This window comes from Saccopteryx bilineata, chromosome 6 (genome assembly GCF_036850765.1).
Source record: "Saccopteryx bilineata isolate mSacBil1 chromosome 6, mSacBil1_pri_phased_curated, whole genome shotgun sequence".
NCBI classification, from domain to species: Eukaryota; Metazoa; Chordata; class Mammalia; order Chiroptera; family Emballonuridae; genus Saccopteryx; species Saccopteryx bilineata.
Genome location: NC_089495.1, coordinates 105,418,729 through 105,435,357, shown reverse-complemented (window position 1 = coordinate 105,435,357; position 16,629 = coordinate 105,418,729). Strand labels below are relative to the sequence as shown.

The 16,629-nt window shown below is 37.7% G+C and overlaps 1 protein-coding gene across 2 annotated transcripts in view; it reads right to left on the bottom strand.

Annotated features, from left to right (window-relative positions):
- The window catches only part of ITM2B (integral membrane protein 2B), a 28,149-nt gene extending 17,024 nt beyond the window's left edge, over positions 1–11,125 (bottom strand). Inside the window, exon 1 of one of the 2 annotated variants that reach the window (XM_066236321.1) lies at positions 10,824–11,125. In XM_066236321.1, coding sequence (XP_066092418.1) covers positions 10,824–10,940 — 117 coding nt within the window. In that variant the 5' untranslated portion in view covers positions 10,941–11,125. The remainder of the gene's footprint in view (positions 1–10,823) is intronic. The other variant, XM_066236322.1, reaches the window with a different exon arrangement.
- Positions 11,126–16,629: the final 5,504 nt, after the last annotated feature.

Sequence of the window (16,629 nt, the reverse complement as noted above, 5' to 3'; positions counted from 1 at the left end):
GCTGGGGTTCGGCACACCACCATGACGGATATGATTACGCTCATTCTACATATGTTTACTGGCACAGTGCCTTGCAGCAGCTAAAAAAAATAAACAATCACTCCATAAGACGCACGGGCATTTCCCCCTCCACTTTTTTGGGAGAAAAGTGCATCCTAAGGAGCGAAAAATACAGTAATTGTCATTACATGAATAACAAGTTATTGCGTTATTCTAGACTTTGACAGGGGGAGGTTTAAAAAATAAGAAATTACTCTAAAATTACAATGTCTACAAAAACAGATTTCTCATTAATGTCTTTTTTGTTAACACATTCTACAATATACAAGCAGCAATCCAGGCACACAAAGAAATTAAATTTTAAAGCCATTGTATAACAATCTAACTATTGTGAGAACTCTATAAAATCTGAACCAAATATTGACATTATATAAAATCAGCACAGGCCTAGGTTTAAAAAATAGGTCAGAACTAAAAATAAAACATTAAAAAAAAAATCAGGCTGTAAATGCTTTTAGTACTAGGATCATAACTTAATCACTTTATACAATTAGGGACAGAGTATCTGGTACAAAGCAGAATATTAATGTATAAATATGTACCTTAAAATCTATTCTTTTTTTCTACATAATTTAAAAAATTCGTATCAGTGAGATTTAAACACAATGGAGAGTCAAAAGAAAACCCCAGACCAGCACCAACAGGCAGGTGTTTATAAACAATAACACTACATACAAATTGTGTGTCACTTATTTTTGAAGTACAGCCCTTATTAGGAATAGAAAAGTTGGTCAAGATAGATTTCTCCTGCCACTGAGGGTTCATTTCTTCTGCCACTGAGGGTTCACATTATTCCTGTAAGAATATCAATTGTCTTCCTGAAAATTTTAAGTATGATAGGAGTGCTCTTATCTTTATCATTCACTATAAAATTGTCAAGATTAGAGGGTGGGGGAAAATGCAAAACTGTTTTAGACTCATTTTTGTATAAATCTTGGATCTTGATGTTATTCAACAAGATAATTACATTCACGTTCTAATATATTTAAAATGTAGAACTTTTGGTTAAGAAAAATTCCAAACATATTCTTCTAAAAGCATATTTTAAATATAGAAAGTTATATATTCTGTTCAAGTTAAAAATTTTGAAAGTTATACAAAATGACTACTAGAAAAATAATTCCAGTTCTTGATACAGGTGTATTTTTCTCTATAAAGTGAACATGTAAAAAGAGTTTTGAACCCTATTCCTAGCACCAAATATATGTACAATAAACACTCAGTAGTCATTTGATCTTGCTCTCTTACTCTACCACTCTCCTAGCTCTTGGATCCAGGGGCGTTGCTTTCTTGTGAAAACAGATACAGACATTTAAGTAGGTTGTGATTAATTTGGTTTACATAACTGGTTAGTCTATCTCAGCCACACTAGGTGCTTCTTGAATTGGGGTGCTTAGTAATTTAAAATTCCTAATCTAGTGTCTGGCCATGTAGTAGGTGTCTCTGAATCAATTTAGTTCTCAAGAAAAAAAAAAGATGCTTTGTGGATGGACCATAAAAAGTCCAATACATCATTTCACAGAGAAGTTAAGTATAATTATTTGTGTACTATCACCAAACTAATAAGGCCTAAATATCATCTGACTCCATGTGCATTTTAGGAAAGGAAAATCAACCATCTAAGTAGTAACTCAGGAAAATTAACTCTGGTAATAGGTAAAGTGACTCCATGTCACAACTGGGTAAGTCTCAGACCCAGCAACAACAACAACAACAACAAAACAGCCCCCGTTTCTACAGAATTCTATTATAATGGGTTTACAGCTATTAAACCACACATGTAGTAAGTGCTCTGTGTTAGATTTTTATCTATTGCTCATCAAATTACAAAGCACAGTAACAAAAAGTATCAAAACCATATGCACAGAAGCAAAAACAATAAAGAAAAATAATTCAGGCATACCAACACATAAGCACTTCAAAATAAATGAAAATGATAAGATGTTAATTATGAAATGAAATCCAAGTAAGTTAAGAGTAATAAAGCCACAAAGCAAAACCACAAAGTTGGTGATGAGTTGTTGCTCCAAAATACAACAGAGGCAGTTTTTGAATGTCAACCTGGGACAATGAGGTCCTAGGTTCAAAACCCCAAGGTCACCAGCATGAGAGCAGGCTCACCAGCTTGAGAATGGGAACATAGACAAAAATCCTATGGATGCTGGCTTGAAGCCCAAGGTTGCTGGCTTGAGCAAGGAATCTGGCTCAGTTGGAGACCCCCTGTGTCAAGGCACGTATGAGAAGCAATCAATGGACAACTAAAGTGCTGCAACTACAAGTTGAGGTTTCTCATCTCTCTCCCTTCCTATCCTTCTGTCTCCATGTGTCTCTGCCTTCTATAAAAAATAAACAAAAACACTGATCGCTGCAGATTCAACACGGAATGGAGGCAAAGGTAATTCTAGCACAGTAATTACTCTCAGGCCATCTGCATAGCAACATGCCTGGAGTGCAACCAGTCGGGAAGGTAAGACTAAATAACAAGTGAGTATCACCAAGAAAGCAAGAAAGATCATAGCTAACTGGTAAGTCTGCACATACAGAAAAGCAATTATACTTCTGTCATTGAGTAGGCTAATGAATTAGCAATACATAGGAAAATAAGCAACCCTTCCTGGCTCAAAGGAGCAATTATCAAATAATAAAAGTGTTTTATGAGAAAAATAGTATAAAGTCATTCTATACTACTCAGATGTAAATGTTTGTCATCAATTATAACAAAAGAAAGAATATCAACTTAATCAGAAATTACTATCACTATACCAGAATAGATTATGTTTGTAATATGTAAAAATAGATTTAAAAAAACCCACCCTAAAATAGAAACAAACAGAAACCATTAAATAGCAACAATACTGTTATACAATTGACTTGTGAGGGAAAGCAATATTACAAAACAAGAATGGGAATCAAGTGGGACTCCATATAGATAAAGATAGTGCAAAAGCACTAACATTTGATGAGGTTCTATGCACTGTTGTTCTGGTAACACAGGTTGGTACCACCACTGTATTTTACAAAGGAGGGAACTGAGGCTGGGGAGGATTCTTGACTTGCATAAGTTAACATCCAGGTTACAGTATCATCATTTGCTAGTTAGGATCTAACACAATCTGAAAATGGCTTTCAGTGAGGCACTAATCTATAAAAGCAAAAAATTAGTAACTGTTCTGCTTAATCATTTCTGTCTTGAAGTCTGCTACTTCTAAAAATCTTTACGTTTACTTAAAACAAGTGACATCTGCAAAGCTGAATAAATGCAAAAAGGAAAACTAGATATATATTACATTTGTCTCACATCACATAACTGTTCCATGAATGTCAAACCCAGTGTCAGAGTTGTAGTTGTAAAAATTCTAATAGCAATAATAATAATAGCAGCTAGTATCTATTGAGTCTTACTATGTTCCAAGCATTGTGATAAATTTACAGACCATCACATCATATTCCCTGTTTTGCTATGAGACAATAACTTACCCAAAGTATCACAGTTAAGTGGCAGAGACAGGATTTAAACTCTGAATTACAGTCCGTTTAAAAATGTAAATGACTCTTTGCTCATGGGCCATATAAACAGGCAGTAGTAGGCCAGTGTGCTAGCGCTGCTCTTCACTATAAAGAAGACTGAAAGCAGTGCTCCATGTCAGGCCTTTATTGTCCCTGACTAAAATTCTTGTATGAATTAGTTAATATTTAAAAAATCAGATTTCAAATAAATACCCTGATTCTAGGGTAACTAAAAATTAGAGGGTTGAGCAACACTGAATCCATTTTTTTAAAATAGAAAGAAGAATGTTCTAACTTTAATATGCAAAAAGGCCAGCTTCATTAATCTATCTGTTTGGGCGTAGGAGGAATTGAGTTTGCCCTTTGCTTAATATGACAAGCATTGCACTACCTTAAACTGATGGGCTTGCAAAATATTTTCCTTAGCATTAAAGCGAATGTAGGCTGACCTGTGGTGGCGAGTGGATAAAGCGTTGACCTGGAACGCTGAGGTCATCGGTTCGAAACCCTGGGCTTGCCCGGTCAAGGCACACGTGGGAGTTGATGCTTCCTGCTCTGCCCCTGCCCTTCTCTGCCCCACCCCCGCCTCTCTAAAATGAATAAAATAAAAATGAAATAAAATAAAGTGAATGTAAGAAAATAAAAGAGGCCCTGGCCAGTTGGCTCAGCGGTAGAGCGTCAGCCTGGTGTGCAGGGGACCCGGGTTCGATTCCCGGCCAGGGCATATAGGAGAAGCGCCCATTTGCTTCTCCACCCCGCCCCTCTCCTTCCTCTCTGTCTCTCTCTTCCCCTCCCGCAGCCAAGGCTCCATTGGAGCAAAAGATGGCCCAGGCTCTGGGGATGGCTTCTTGGCCTCTGCCCCAGGTACTATAGTGGCTCTGGTCGGGGCAGAGCGATGCCCCTGGTGGGCGTGCCGGGTGGATCCCGGTTGGGCGCATGCGGGAGTCTGTCTGACTCTCTCTCCCCGTTTCCAGCTTCAGAAAAATACAAAAAAAATAAAAAATAAAAAAAAAATAAAAGAATTTTTTTCCCTACAAAATCTGCTGGTAGTAGTATATAAAGCAGAACGAAAATACTAGAAAGGTTGGCTAACAAAATAAACTATAAGAAATGCAGATCTTAGACAGACTTGCTCTTAAAATCATTTCCCCAGCATAAAGATGGGTCTTCGTTTCAATGTTGCAGTGATCCAAGTGATTTACTTAACACTGCAATTTACCTTTTTGGCTCTTTTATTACATAACTTTAAACATTATAATTATATTTAAAGTAAAAGAAATGCAAAATTTAAGCTTTATTTTTAACTCATTCTGCAAAATATAGACTTAAATTTTTAAAATTAATGTTGACATAAAAGTTAAACATTCTCCTAAAAAAAAAAAAAAAGTTACACATTCAAATACACAAAAATCTACCGAAACTATGCCAAAAAAGGCTGGTGCAAATATTCAAAATCTCACAGTATTAAATATTTGACATCATACTGAGTGTCAAATTCCTAAATAAATTTCCAAGACATTGAACTTCAAAATGTTAGTATTCATCAACTGTGCATATTTTATTCCAACATTAATTTTTCTTCTGACATATTTACATTAGCTCTAAGTCATAAAATTATTGCTGGAAATTTATTAGCATTACAAAATAAGACATTAAATGAAAAATTAGAATATCCATCTATCATAAAAACGAGTAATTTCCACATTTCTATAATTCAAGGCTGAAATTCTTCTGCTTAAGAATATTCATGTTTTCCCAAATGGCAGAATTATAGAAATACTTCATAAAAGTTCTTTTTAGCTCTAGTCAATTTAAGAATGTAAATAATCTTCAATTGTTTAAAATAATTTCATCCATTGAATTGTTGGTAACACTGGTACAATTATGTCGATTTTCTTAAAGCTATTAAGACTGTGTATCATACTAATTAAAGGGGAGAATCTCAATTAAATAATGTTTGAATGATTTTCTTTGGGTCATATCTGTAATAAAATTTCAAATTTTCAATTTTCAGTTTCCTACCCTATAAAAGATTCTCATTGTTAAGCTTTGTGCAAAGAATATAAGAGAGCTAAGAAATAACTCTTCACACATAGTATAAGCTTCTGGGAAACATAGCTCCACTGTTACTCTTTTCTACATCACACAGACCAAAACACCCTTTCAGAAACTCAAAATTGCCAAATTCTTTATTTAACAGGTAGTAGTTGTGGCCTGAACAAGTTTTTCAATGGCAAAATCCTTAACTCCTTCAATCTGCGCACTAATTAAAAATGGCTGGATAGCTCCGTTGGTTGCAGCAGTGGTCCCCAATCCCCGGGCCAAGGACCGGTACCAGTCCCCAGAGAAATAATAAATAACATATTATTTCCATTTTATTTATATTGAAGTCTGAATGATGTTTTATTTTTAAAAAATGACCAGATTTGTCTGACCTGTGGTGGCGCAGTGGATAAAGCGTGGACCTGGAAATGCTTAGGTCGCCGGTTCGAAACCCTGGGCTTGCCTGGTCAAGGCACATATGGGAGTTGATGCTTCCAGCTCCTTCCCCCCTTCTCTCTCTCTGTCTCTCCTCTCTCTCTCTCTCCCTCTCCTCTCTAAAATGAATAAATAAATAAATAAATAAATAATTTTAAAAATGACCAGATTCCCTCTGTTACATCCATCTAAGACTCACTCTTGATGGGCTTGTCTCGTAAGTTCGACAATTATATTTAAAAATACCACAGTTATTACACCGGTTGCATAATTTTATTTTGTGCATTTATCTGTCCCACTCTAAAGGCCGGTTCATGAAAATATTTTCTGACATTAAACTGGTCCGTGGCCCAAAAAAGTTGGGGACCACTGGGTTAGAGCATCATCCCAAAGCACAGAGGTTGACAGTTCAATCCCTGGTCAGGGCACACACAGGAACAAAGTGATGTTCCTGTCTGTCTGTCTGTCTCTGTCTCTCTCCCTACCTCTCTCACTAAAATCAATAAACAAACATAAAAAAAAGTGTCAAGTTTAGCAAAAAGTTTAAGAGAATAAATTTATCATCGTATTTGCAAAGAAATATTTTTTCTGGATCTTCTTCTACAGATAACAATGATAGACAAAGCAGTCCAAGAAGCTTTAGTTACAATTTGAATTCAGAAAATATTTCCTTTTGAATAAACAAAATGCCTTTAGAATAGACAATTCAGATATTTAAGTTACAAAACGCTAGACTAAGAGAAATAAAATGTCTCACAATTATAACATTTTTCAATATACACTGAAAGCAAATCAAGCTTCAGCAATACATAATGAAAACTAAACAACTTTAAAAAGCTTGTGACTATGTGTGTTCCAAGAAATATTTCTGGTTAAAAATACTTATATTCCCTTAAAATCTTTCTAGTTTGGTAATTCTGTAAAGTCTTAAAGGCTTATGATTTTGCCATGGATAATATACATGCTTGTCTAGTCAGAAGAAAATATGTTTAAGATGACACTTGACATACCCCAGTCAGGTAACTTGTCCTCCAATTGTACAATATATAACCTTGTCCACTCTCTGCAGCAGCAACACAGTAGGAGCATCTGGTGGGGCATGTGTACACAGGAGGTCCTGCCAAGTCACTTGATGTGCATGGAACAATTAGTTCATCTCCCAGTACTAAACTTCACTTCAGATACCAATACCCTAATGGTGAACCAAAACGTAATGACTGAAGTTTTTACCGACTCATATTTATGAACACTGGGTAATGATATGCAGTTGTTAGAAAAGAGCCAACCTCCCAAACCCCTCTCTAAAGATCAACACATTTCAGTGAATATCATCATATAGTTTCTGTCCCTCTTTTCCTCTGCCCCCTAAAAGAAAAAAACACCAGAAAAACTAAAGACCACAACTACCACCAAAAACTAAATTACCAAACCCTCCAGCCCTATTTAATGCAAACAGGAAATGGCAGAAAGTGCAAACAGCTAGGGCCCAAATAGCCATTTTGTGATGGATAACTTAGGCCTTACTGGTTTAGTCATCCTTCACATTTTTTCAGGCTTTCATCCTGCCCCATCTTCTCCCCTACACAAGCGCTTGATTTTAAAGATTTCAATGTAGGGTAGAGTTTTAAACTCCAATGTCTGCAACTCCAGGGTAGGGTAGAAAAAAGGCAACATGATTTTTCAGCAAAACACCATACGGGAATATCTATGAAGCAAATTTTAGCTTGTTCGAAGTTGGATATTGGAAAAGCTTTTCATCATTAGGCATTACAAGAAAATGAGTTGTAAGGTACTGTTCTACAGTGAGGCAACCCAAAATGAATATTTGATTACATAATATTCTAGCCATCTCCTTTCTCTTTGACTTATTGCTACTTAATATGAGAAAGAAATGTAACATGCTAAACATGAGAAAGATGAAAGGGTGACGAGGGAGTTATTTTTCACAATAAAAACAACTTAATTCCTGCCAAATATAATCATAGTTTTACCATCTTCATAGAATTTTTAAAACTAGAAGAATCCTTACAGACCATTACAGATAAGGAAAACTAAAAACTGAAGGCAAAGTTCAGACAGGGAATAACAAAACTGGGACCTCTGACTCAGCACATTATTTTCTTTGATATCTGTATATCTATAACAACCATTTTTGCGAAGTTCAAAGCAGTAGACACAAACTTAAATGAATTTCTGCCTATAACATAAAATTTCAAATTCACCTGTTACACAGAACATACGTAAGTACTCTTTGCTGTTTCTATACCTCTAAGAGCTTTGTGCTAATTGGGACAGGTGGAGGAAGGTTAAGGGGAAAATTCAGGAAAGAATAATAGAAACCTGGTTGAGTTAAAATAATCAGTAGACATGGCTATTAGGATTAACAGCTCCTGAAATGACAAGATTGAAGAATGGGGCAATAGAACTGCTTCCAGTGGGGTTTCAACTCTGAAGTAAGATAGGACCTAAAGAAATAAAGATAAAAGCAGTGTAAAAGTACTGGAATGCAAGCTATATTGGAGTGATAGAATTCTTGAAGCATAAGGTAGGTACTGGAATCTGTATCTTTAAACCAGATCTGAGATGACATGAGAGTAGGTGACACTTAAGGGTGCATTTTGAGAAACACTGTTTTTTAGGATATTGTGGTCTAGAAGGGTTAAAGTCATTACAAATTCTTGTTCAGGAGTTCTGGTCCATAACTAGCTTTACTTGATCCTCTCAACCAACCAGGCAAGAAAATGCCCCAAAAAGGTGATTCTGTGCAGAATGCAAACAGTCAAACCAGGTGGTTACTGTAGTCACTGAGGAGCCAGAAAACATTATGTAATCACTGCCCAAGCTCTAAGATGAAGAGACAGTTCTTTCACAGATGTCTGTTATAAAGTAAGGTTTCCATTAACCATTAAGTGAATGACTGATTATAAGGATTCTACTTTTAAGGGAGAGCAGTATTTTGTCACTTGCTAAAGAACTGAGCTCGTAGTTAGAAAAAGAATTACGTAGTCATTTTGTATCTGCCTGTTCCTCCATGACTGCTGTGTGGCCACAAAGGAAGACTCCAGCCCTCACAGCTTACTTCCAATATTTTTCTTCGGATATGGGGGTCTGAGGAAATAGAGACGGAAAACAAAGCACACAGCTATGAATGGTTACTTTTTTATAAAGGCTATGACCACAAAATTTGAATATTGTAAAATTGTGAGAAATACTGAGGTTCTAAACAGGGTCACCATTTCAGAAATGACTGAAAATGTCAAAAATTTGATAGAAAGCTGCCCAGCAAATTAATTCTGATTTTTGTGCAGTTTCAAATCTCCTTCACTACGGCGGAACAGAGCAAAGCGGTCTGAAATGACATCATCTGATGCTTTCTCCACCCCCTCCTTTTTTAAATGGGAGGAATCATATTCATTTATAAGACTGAAAAGGATACATTAATAGAATTAAAATCTACCTACATATGTATTTGAGACTGTTGCCAGGGGGCACCGGCTATTAACCTATTTCAGGAATGTTACATAAATATAGAGCTAAGATAATAATTTGCTGCTGGAATTATGGTCTGTGCATTCCAAACATTTTCTTTTGAGACCAAGCCTATTTACAGTGGATTCAGAAAAACAATACCAATACCCAAACGCAATCCTTTTAGGGAATCAGTTCACTGTGGCAAGGCCGTCATTTAAAAATCAACCTCTGACCTCTGTGTTTTTTTTAACTAGAATATTTCCAAAAATAAGTACAGGCTAACATTTTTACATCTAGATTCATATTATGTTCTACAATACACTAAAGGCCTACTTTTCAGTAGACATTTTCATTAGACTAGATAAAAAATAATGCTTATTACTCATATCTGCACACAAAGAATTGAGTTTTTAAAAGTTAAAACGAAGTTTATCCTACTGGTAAGTCTTGAAAATTGCTATCAAAAATTGGCACAATTATGGCTTTACTACTTATTTTATAAGGGATGTAGGATGTTTGTTTCCTACTTTTGTCTTCACTTAGCCTGAGGCGTCCTATAAAGATGTTGATATAATTTAAAAGCCAATTGTCAGTTTTACGCTAATATCCACATAGTAATTACTGATCTTTACCTGTAATATTTGTTTTAGTTATAAAATCAACAGCCAGAACCTACTCTGAGCAACTTCGCCCTGATTTCCCCCCTCATTCGCTCCTTGCTCCCTCTCCAGATCCCACAAGAAGTTCGCCTGCCAATACCGAAGGGTCGTGAGAATAGGAAATAAAAACGAAGATGCTTTTAAAATTAAGAGGCTTCCACTAGTTGGGCTTAGTCCAAGTGCTGTTCAGCCTGGAAACGAAAGTAGGAGGCAACAGAGGTTTAGGCTTGCAATGATGTCAGCCATTTTAGGGACATTATTTACACTGGGAGGAAGTGCCAAACTCTGTTGTTGTCTTTGTGGTTTTGCTTGTCGCCGCTGGTCTCCAGGTTGGACAAACCATTCCCGGCCCCACGAACATTCCCCCCAACTGCACCAACGACCGTCCACTCGGCATAATTCTCCAATCTTCCTCTCCCCAGGCCTCCCAAGCCCCCAAGCCCCCAAGCCCGTGTTCGACACCGCTTCCTGCACACGCACTTTCTTACAAAGAAGCAGCGAGGCCGGAGAAGAAAGGGGAGCAGCCCGAAAGAAAGGGCGAGCTTGGCTCCCTCCGGCCTGGCGCCCAGAGCTGCCCCGGGCCGGCGCAGATGTGCCCGCCCGGCCCGGCGCCCCCTCCCTCCGCGGCCCCGGCCCCGGCCCCCGGACCTTGCAGTCCACCTCGACGGCGTCGGGGGGGATGATGAGCGCCTCCTCGCTGCTCTTGGGATCATCCTTCTTGGCCTCCTTCTGGGCCAGAGCCGAGTTGAACGTCACCTTGACCATGGCGCAGCCTGGGGTGCCCTAGGGGGGCGGCGGCGAGCTTGAGGCGCGGGCTGCGGGCTGCAGCCTCCTAGGCCGGGCTCGGACTCCGGGCGCTGCTCAACAACGGCTGAGCAGGGTGAGAGGCTGCACGACGACAGGGCGGCTTCTGCGGCACCGTTCCCGCAGCCTCCCAGCTCCCGGGCGAGGGCGGAGACAGTGCAGCCCGGGGGCGGGACGGGGCGGAGAGGGGGCGGAGCCGCGGACCCTGGCTGAGCTCCGCGCCGAGCCAGGCTCTGCCTTCGCCCCCAGGCCCCACGCGTGATTCCACAGTGAAGGGAAGGGCGCTCCTGGTTGCGGGCCTGGATTTTCCAGTTCTGAATTAGCTTCCGATAAGTTTATTGCACTCACTGTTGCAGTTTTGTAGCAAGATCTGGTGCACTTTCCTGGGTCCTGGGTTCGCCGCATACGAAGTATTCACCTCTGGCATCAAGGGCAGATCTGCTGCCCCACTGCGAGTCTAAAGGCCGTGAAATTTGGGGGCGTCCACACCTGCATTTTCTCATTTTGTTACGGAACCGAATCATTGGGGAACAGAAATGTCTCATGTTTATCTTTGTGATCTAAATTCTTTATCTTCCCTGGACCTCACCCAAGGGCGTTACCTTACTCAGACTTGCCTGGTCTTCTCCCTCTCCCTTGGAAAGCTAATGCCTGCCCTGCCTAGTCCCAGAGCAATTCAGAGGAAGCCTTTTGGCAGATTTTTATTTCATACATCTCACATTCCGAAAACATAATGTTCCACTTATGCAGACTTGGACAAAGCCAGCATGCATACTGGCCTGGTTTGTGATTCCAGGCAAGGTACTCGATGAGGATGAGTCTTTAGTAGTATTCTGGGAAGAAAAAAATTTAAGGATGAAACCAAATTTTGAAGAAATTTCACTTACAGCTAATTCAAGAGAGGATACTGGCCCGCACTGTTTTCGGATTAATTACTGTGTCAACAGATGGCCCTTTGGACAAATGGTTGATTTTGTACCCTTCTCCCACCGCACCCTGTTGGGATTCAACCAGAGATGTGGGTGTTCTCTAGAATGTTTCAGCTGTGTCAGCTCTGACGTGGGTCAACCACAAAGAAAGTAGCTTGAGTCTAACTGAGGTCCTTGGGGACTTGGCTCTGCTCAAGGAGGCGGTTCTGTGTCTTAGACTTTCCTGAGAATCAGACCACCAATCACTGAGGAACAGCACAAGATCTCAGAATCTTTTGGATCATGTTATCCAAAATAAATGGATATATATAAATGACTCTGTGTGCGTGCGTGTGTGTGTGTGTGTGTGTGTGTGTGTGTATAATTTCCTTCCTGTTCTTTTTCTGTTATGATGGAATGTTGAAAAAATACTCAAGGCATTTTACACTAGATAGGATTAGGGAAGAAAAAAATCTGAACAACACCATTAAACAAATTGGGAAACAGAGGCAAAGAAGGAACAAAGGAGCTTGACAGAAAAGGATATTACCCCCTCCCCCATTTCTATTCTAAAAGATTCAGGAATAAAAGACCATTCATTATTTTATGTGTCAGCAATTTTAAATTTTGTGTACCAGCAACAGTTTAAAATCATTTGGCAAACAGTCTGGGAATAATCCACTGGTTTTGTTTTGCATTTTATCTGGTAGGTCTACAAACTGTGGTACACAACGGCAGAGATAATAAGCTGGATCCAGATCAAACATAGCAAATCCAGTCCCGTGATTTAATACAACATTGTCCATTGACCCTGGAAACTAAGGAGTGGGGAGAGCAGAGTCAATGACTCAACAAAAGAAAGTTAAAAATATAGTCATAAGTTACCATTAACTATTGAATGTCAGAGAGTTTTAGAAGATCTTTCTTTTCCTTTTTTTCACATTGATTTTTTTTTTAATTTTTTTATTCATTTTAGAGAGGAGAGAGAGACAGAGAAGGTGGGGAGGAGCTGGAAGCATCAACTCCCATATGTGCCTTGACCAGGCAAGCCCAGGGTTTTGAACCGGCGACCTCAGCATTTCCAGGTCAACGCTTTATCCACTGCGCCACCACAGGTCAGGCTCACATTGATTTTGAGAGAATAAGAAGACTATTTTTAAAGTGATCATAGCTTTACATTTCACTTTGATTTCCACGTTTGTTTTTCTATCTAAGGGGCAGGGAAGACAACATAGAGCCAGCCAAGTAAATTCAGGAATCTTAGATCATTTAGATTTGTGTGGTATGTTTGGACAGAGATTTCTTTCTTTCTTTTTTTTTTTTGGTTCTATCCCATATATCTCCTGTGCATTCTCCTTCAGGTTTAGCCCAATGATTGGAAAAACATTTTTTCAAAGATGAGACTTAGTGAAACAACATCACAGAATATGCCCTTTGAAATGTGCTCTTAAATGCCTTCTCTTTTAACCCAAAGTGTTACTTTAACTGGACTTCTTGTGGCTTTGTCTTAGCTGATTATAAGAGAAGTGTTTCTTCTATGTAAAAGGTGAAGGCTTCGACTTGCCTCTCTTCAGACTTAACATTGTTTTTCTTTCTTCTTTATAACTTTAAACAACCCTTATTATTTCTAAATTTCTGAGCTCCCAAGTTTACATTTCTTATCACTTCCCTACCTCAATACCTCATATGTTTTTCAGTTATTTTCTTTTATACCATGTCATTATTTTCCATGATGAACTGGTTAGATGAGGGTGTTTTTTTTTGTGTTTTTTTTTTATTGTTGCTGTTATTGCTGGGGTTTTTTTTGTATTTTTGTTTTACTGTCAGAATCTTGGGCTATAATATACCAGTCCTTTGGGAATTATCCTAATAATAAATGAAGTTCTCTTTTGATTTGATTGAGCATTTGGGGGTTTTATTTTGTTTGGTTTTGATGGTGAAAAGACTAGATAGGTTCTGTGCTGAGTGTTCTAGCCATCAGCTACTGGTTTCCTTCCTTTGAGCACAGCTTTCTAAGTGCCATGTTTAAAATGTGTCTCTTTATATTTAAAAGAGAGGAAGTAAAAAAAGGAGACAAGATGAGAAAAACAAAATTTATAAAAAGAAAATGTGAGAAATGGCAGAAAAGCACAAAGAGAGTCCAGTGAACAGCATTCACTCAGAAGACCTGAAACCTGGTCTTGCTGCAACCTCATTGTGCCTCTATTTTATTAGCAATATGCAACAAATAAACCAATATTCATAGCATGACGGTAGAGTCTAGAATGATCTGGAGTGACCAGGTACAGTTTTATAGAGGTGGTAAGAATTTAGTTGGGGGAGTGGAAAAGATTTGCATGAAGCAAAATGAAGAGGAAGAAGAACCTGAGTGGGGAAAAAAGTATGAAGAACGCCAAGATCATAAAAGAGCACTTAGCAAAAAGAGCAGCATCTGGAGGAGGGCATATGCTGAGTAATTATAGGGAATAACAGCTAGATTGAGAAGATGCAGCCATAAATCTACACTTATAGTACAATAACTAGTGTGGAGATTCTTCTAATGGGATTACTAAAAGTTTCTGCAAATAACCTATTTTTTTAAAGGTTGCTTTATAAAGATTAATCTGGATTTTGGGTTAATGATAAGGAAGGAATCACCAAAGGCAAAGAAATGTCAGGACCACTGAAATAGTTCTCCTTTCTTTTTTTAAAAATGAGGATAAATGAAAGAAGTTTCTAATGCTTTTTTATTTAGGTTAGAATAAAAGATACCATATAAATTAACATTACTAATAATAATGTATAAAAGAGTTTGTGTGTTTATAAGTCAAATAAGGTCAAAGATCTAGGCACAAAGCCTGGCTGAATATCATACTCTTTGAGTAGTAGAAACATTCATGTACATCCTCGTGCCTCCTGACCATCCAGAATATAATTGTACATGTGTGAGGCAACATTAAAAAAAGGCAAATGTATGTTCTTCTTGTTTCCATAAATTGGTCATCAAATAAACATGATTTTAAGTTAATAAAACTGGAACTGGAACTAATTTTATTTTTTGAAACTAAAACTCACTCTTGGAAGTCAGCGAGCATGAAAAGAACTCACTACTCAAAGGGTTAAAAAGGTCTGCCCTACTCTAGTTAAATCTTACCAACTGTTGCATTGGGCTTAGGACTTCCAGGGAAATAGCACAAAGGTGTTATTGTCATGATCATTATTTTGGCAACATGGACTGTGGAAGGACACAGTAATACTTGTCTATCACGAATGCATATATACTGCCCCCCTACACACAGTGTGTGTATTTGAGACTGTATGTTTCTGTGTGTACTCAAAACTTTCCAAGGCCCTCTATCACCAATGCAGCCTATACCCTCAGTGCATTCTCTTTCCGCTCTATTCTGGCCAGCCTTAAGTATAGAAATTTGCCCTGCTTATTTATATATTTATCAAAATTATTATTCTAATTAATACAGAGAAAGCAAGTAGTTTGCCATTTCAAATCCAATTTTGTTACAACAAAAAAGGAATATGAAGTTAGTATAAAAAATTTCTTTCAGTGAGTTTCTTAGGTATTTAACTAAATTTTTAGACAGTTAGTTGCATCTTCTGTGCTGTTTCCTAAAATTAGATAAATCTGACACATAGAGTAGGACACATATACAGACCCTGAAGGCAGACCCCATCTAACACTGATTTGTAAAAATGTATGGATCACCTAGGATCTAATTAAAATCCTGATGTGACTCCTAAATATTTTTTCCTTCCTCATTTTTTAACCTTTTCCCCACAGCTAAGATAAAACAATGCTAACTTTACGTGAATTCTGGTAAATTACTTAACATTCTGGCACTTTAATGAAATAAAAGAATATCACTTAACCTTAACTCTGAAAATATTGTTTAAAGTGCAGATGCATTCATTAGTGGAATATATGACAATATATGCTATCTCCTAGAAATATTTTTATAAACATAACTGCAAAAAACTTTAAAAATTAATTTGTCTAAAACCTTTAAGAGAACGACTGAGAGATTCTAATAATGGTTTGATATATCCCATCTCTAAATATCTTTGTATCTTATATATTGTATTTCATATATACTCATTAATTACATCTAAGGCATATGTGCAATTTGAACCTAAGCCAAAGTAGAAAAAAGTGCTGGGCAGGATATCAAAACACAAACTTGGCTGTCTTTGGACACTCAAATTTCTGAAAATCATAAATGTGATGTGTAATGTTCTCAGACTTAATAACCAGAGGACTTTGCCTGGTGTTCAAACAATGTTTAGCTATTAGAATCAAAGTCCTTCAAGAAGTCTTCTGACAGTTATTTTTCTGCCAAGTACAAGACCAGATTGTAATTAAATTTAATGGGAAGGTCATGCTTATTTAGACAGACTGAAGTTTTAAAGCCACAACAAAATTACTTTTCTCATGATCATTAAACAAAAATAATCAAAAATCAAGGATAAAGTTGAACTATATTGGTCTCCGGCACAACTGTGGTCAATGGAACTGTGATCAAAGATCACTAAAATGAACTTTCCAACTTCAGACGCCAAGATACATTGCATTCGGCAATGGTTATTAAACAAAAAAAAAACATTTATAAAGCAGCATAATTAATGGATAGAAACAGCAAGGACTTTATTCCACACTTAGTCCCAAACCTAGCCATAGCTAATGATGAGGAAACACTATTTATTAACTCAGAGATCATTTCCTAGACCAACGTGACAGTCCATGCCTAGCC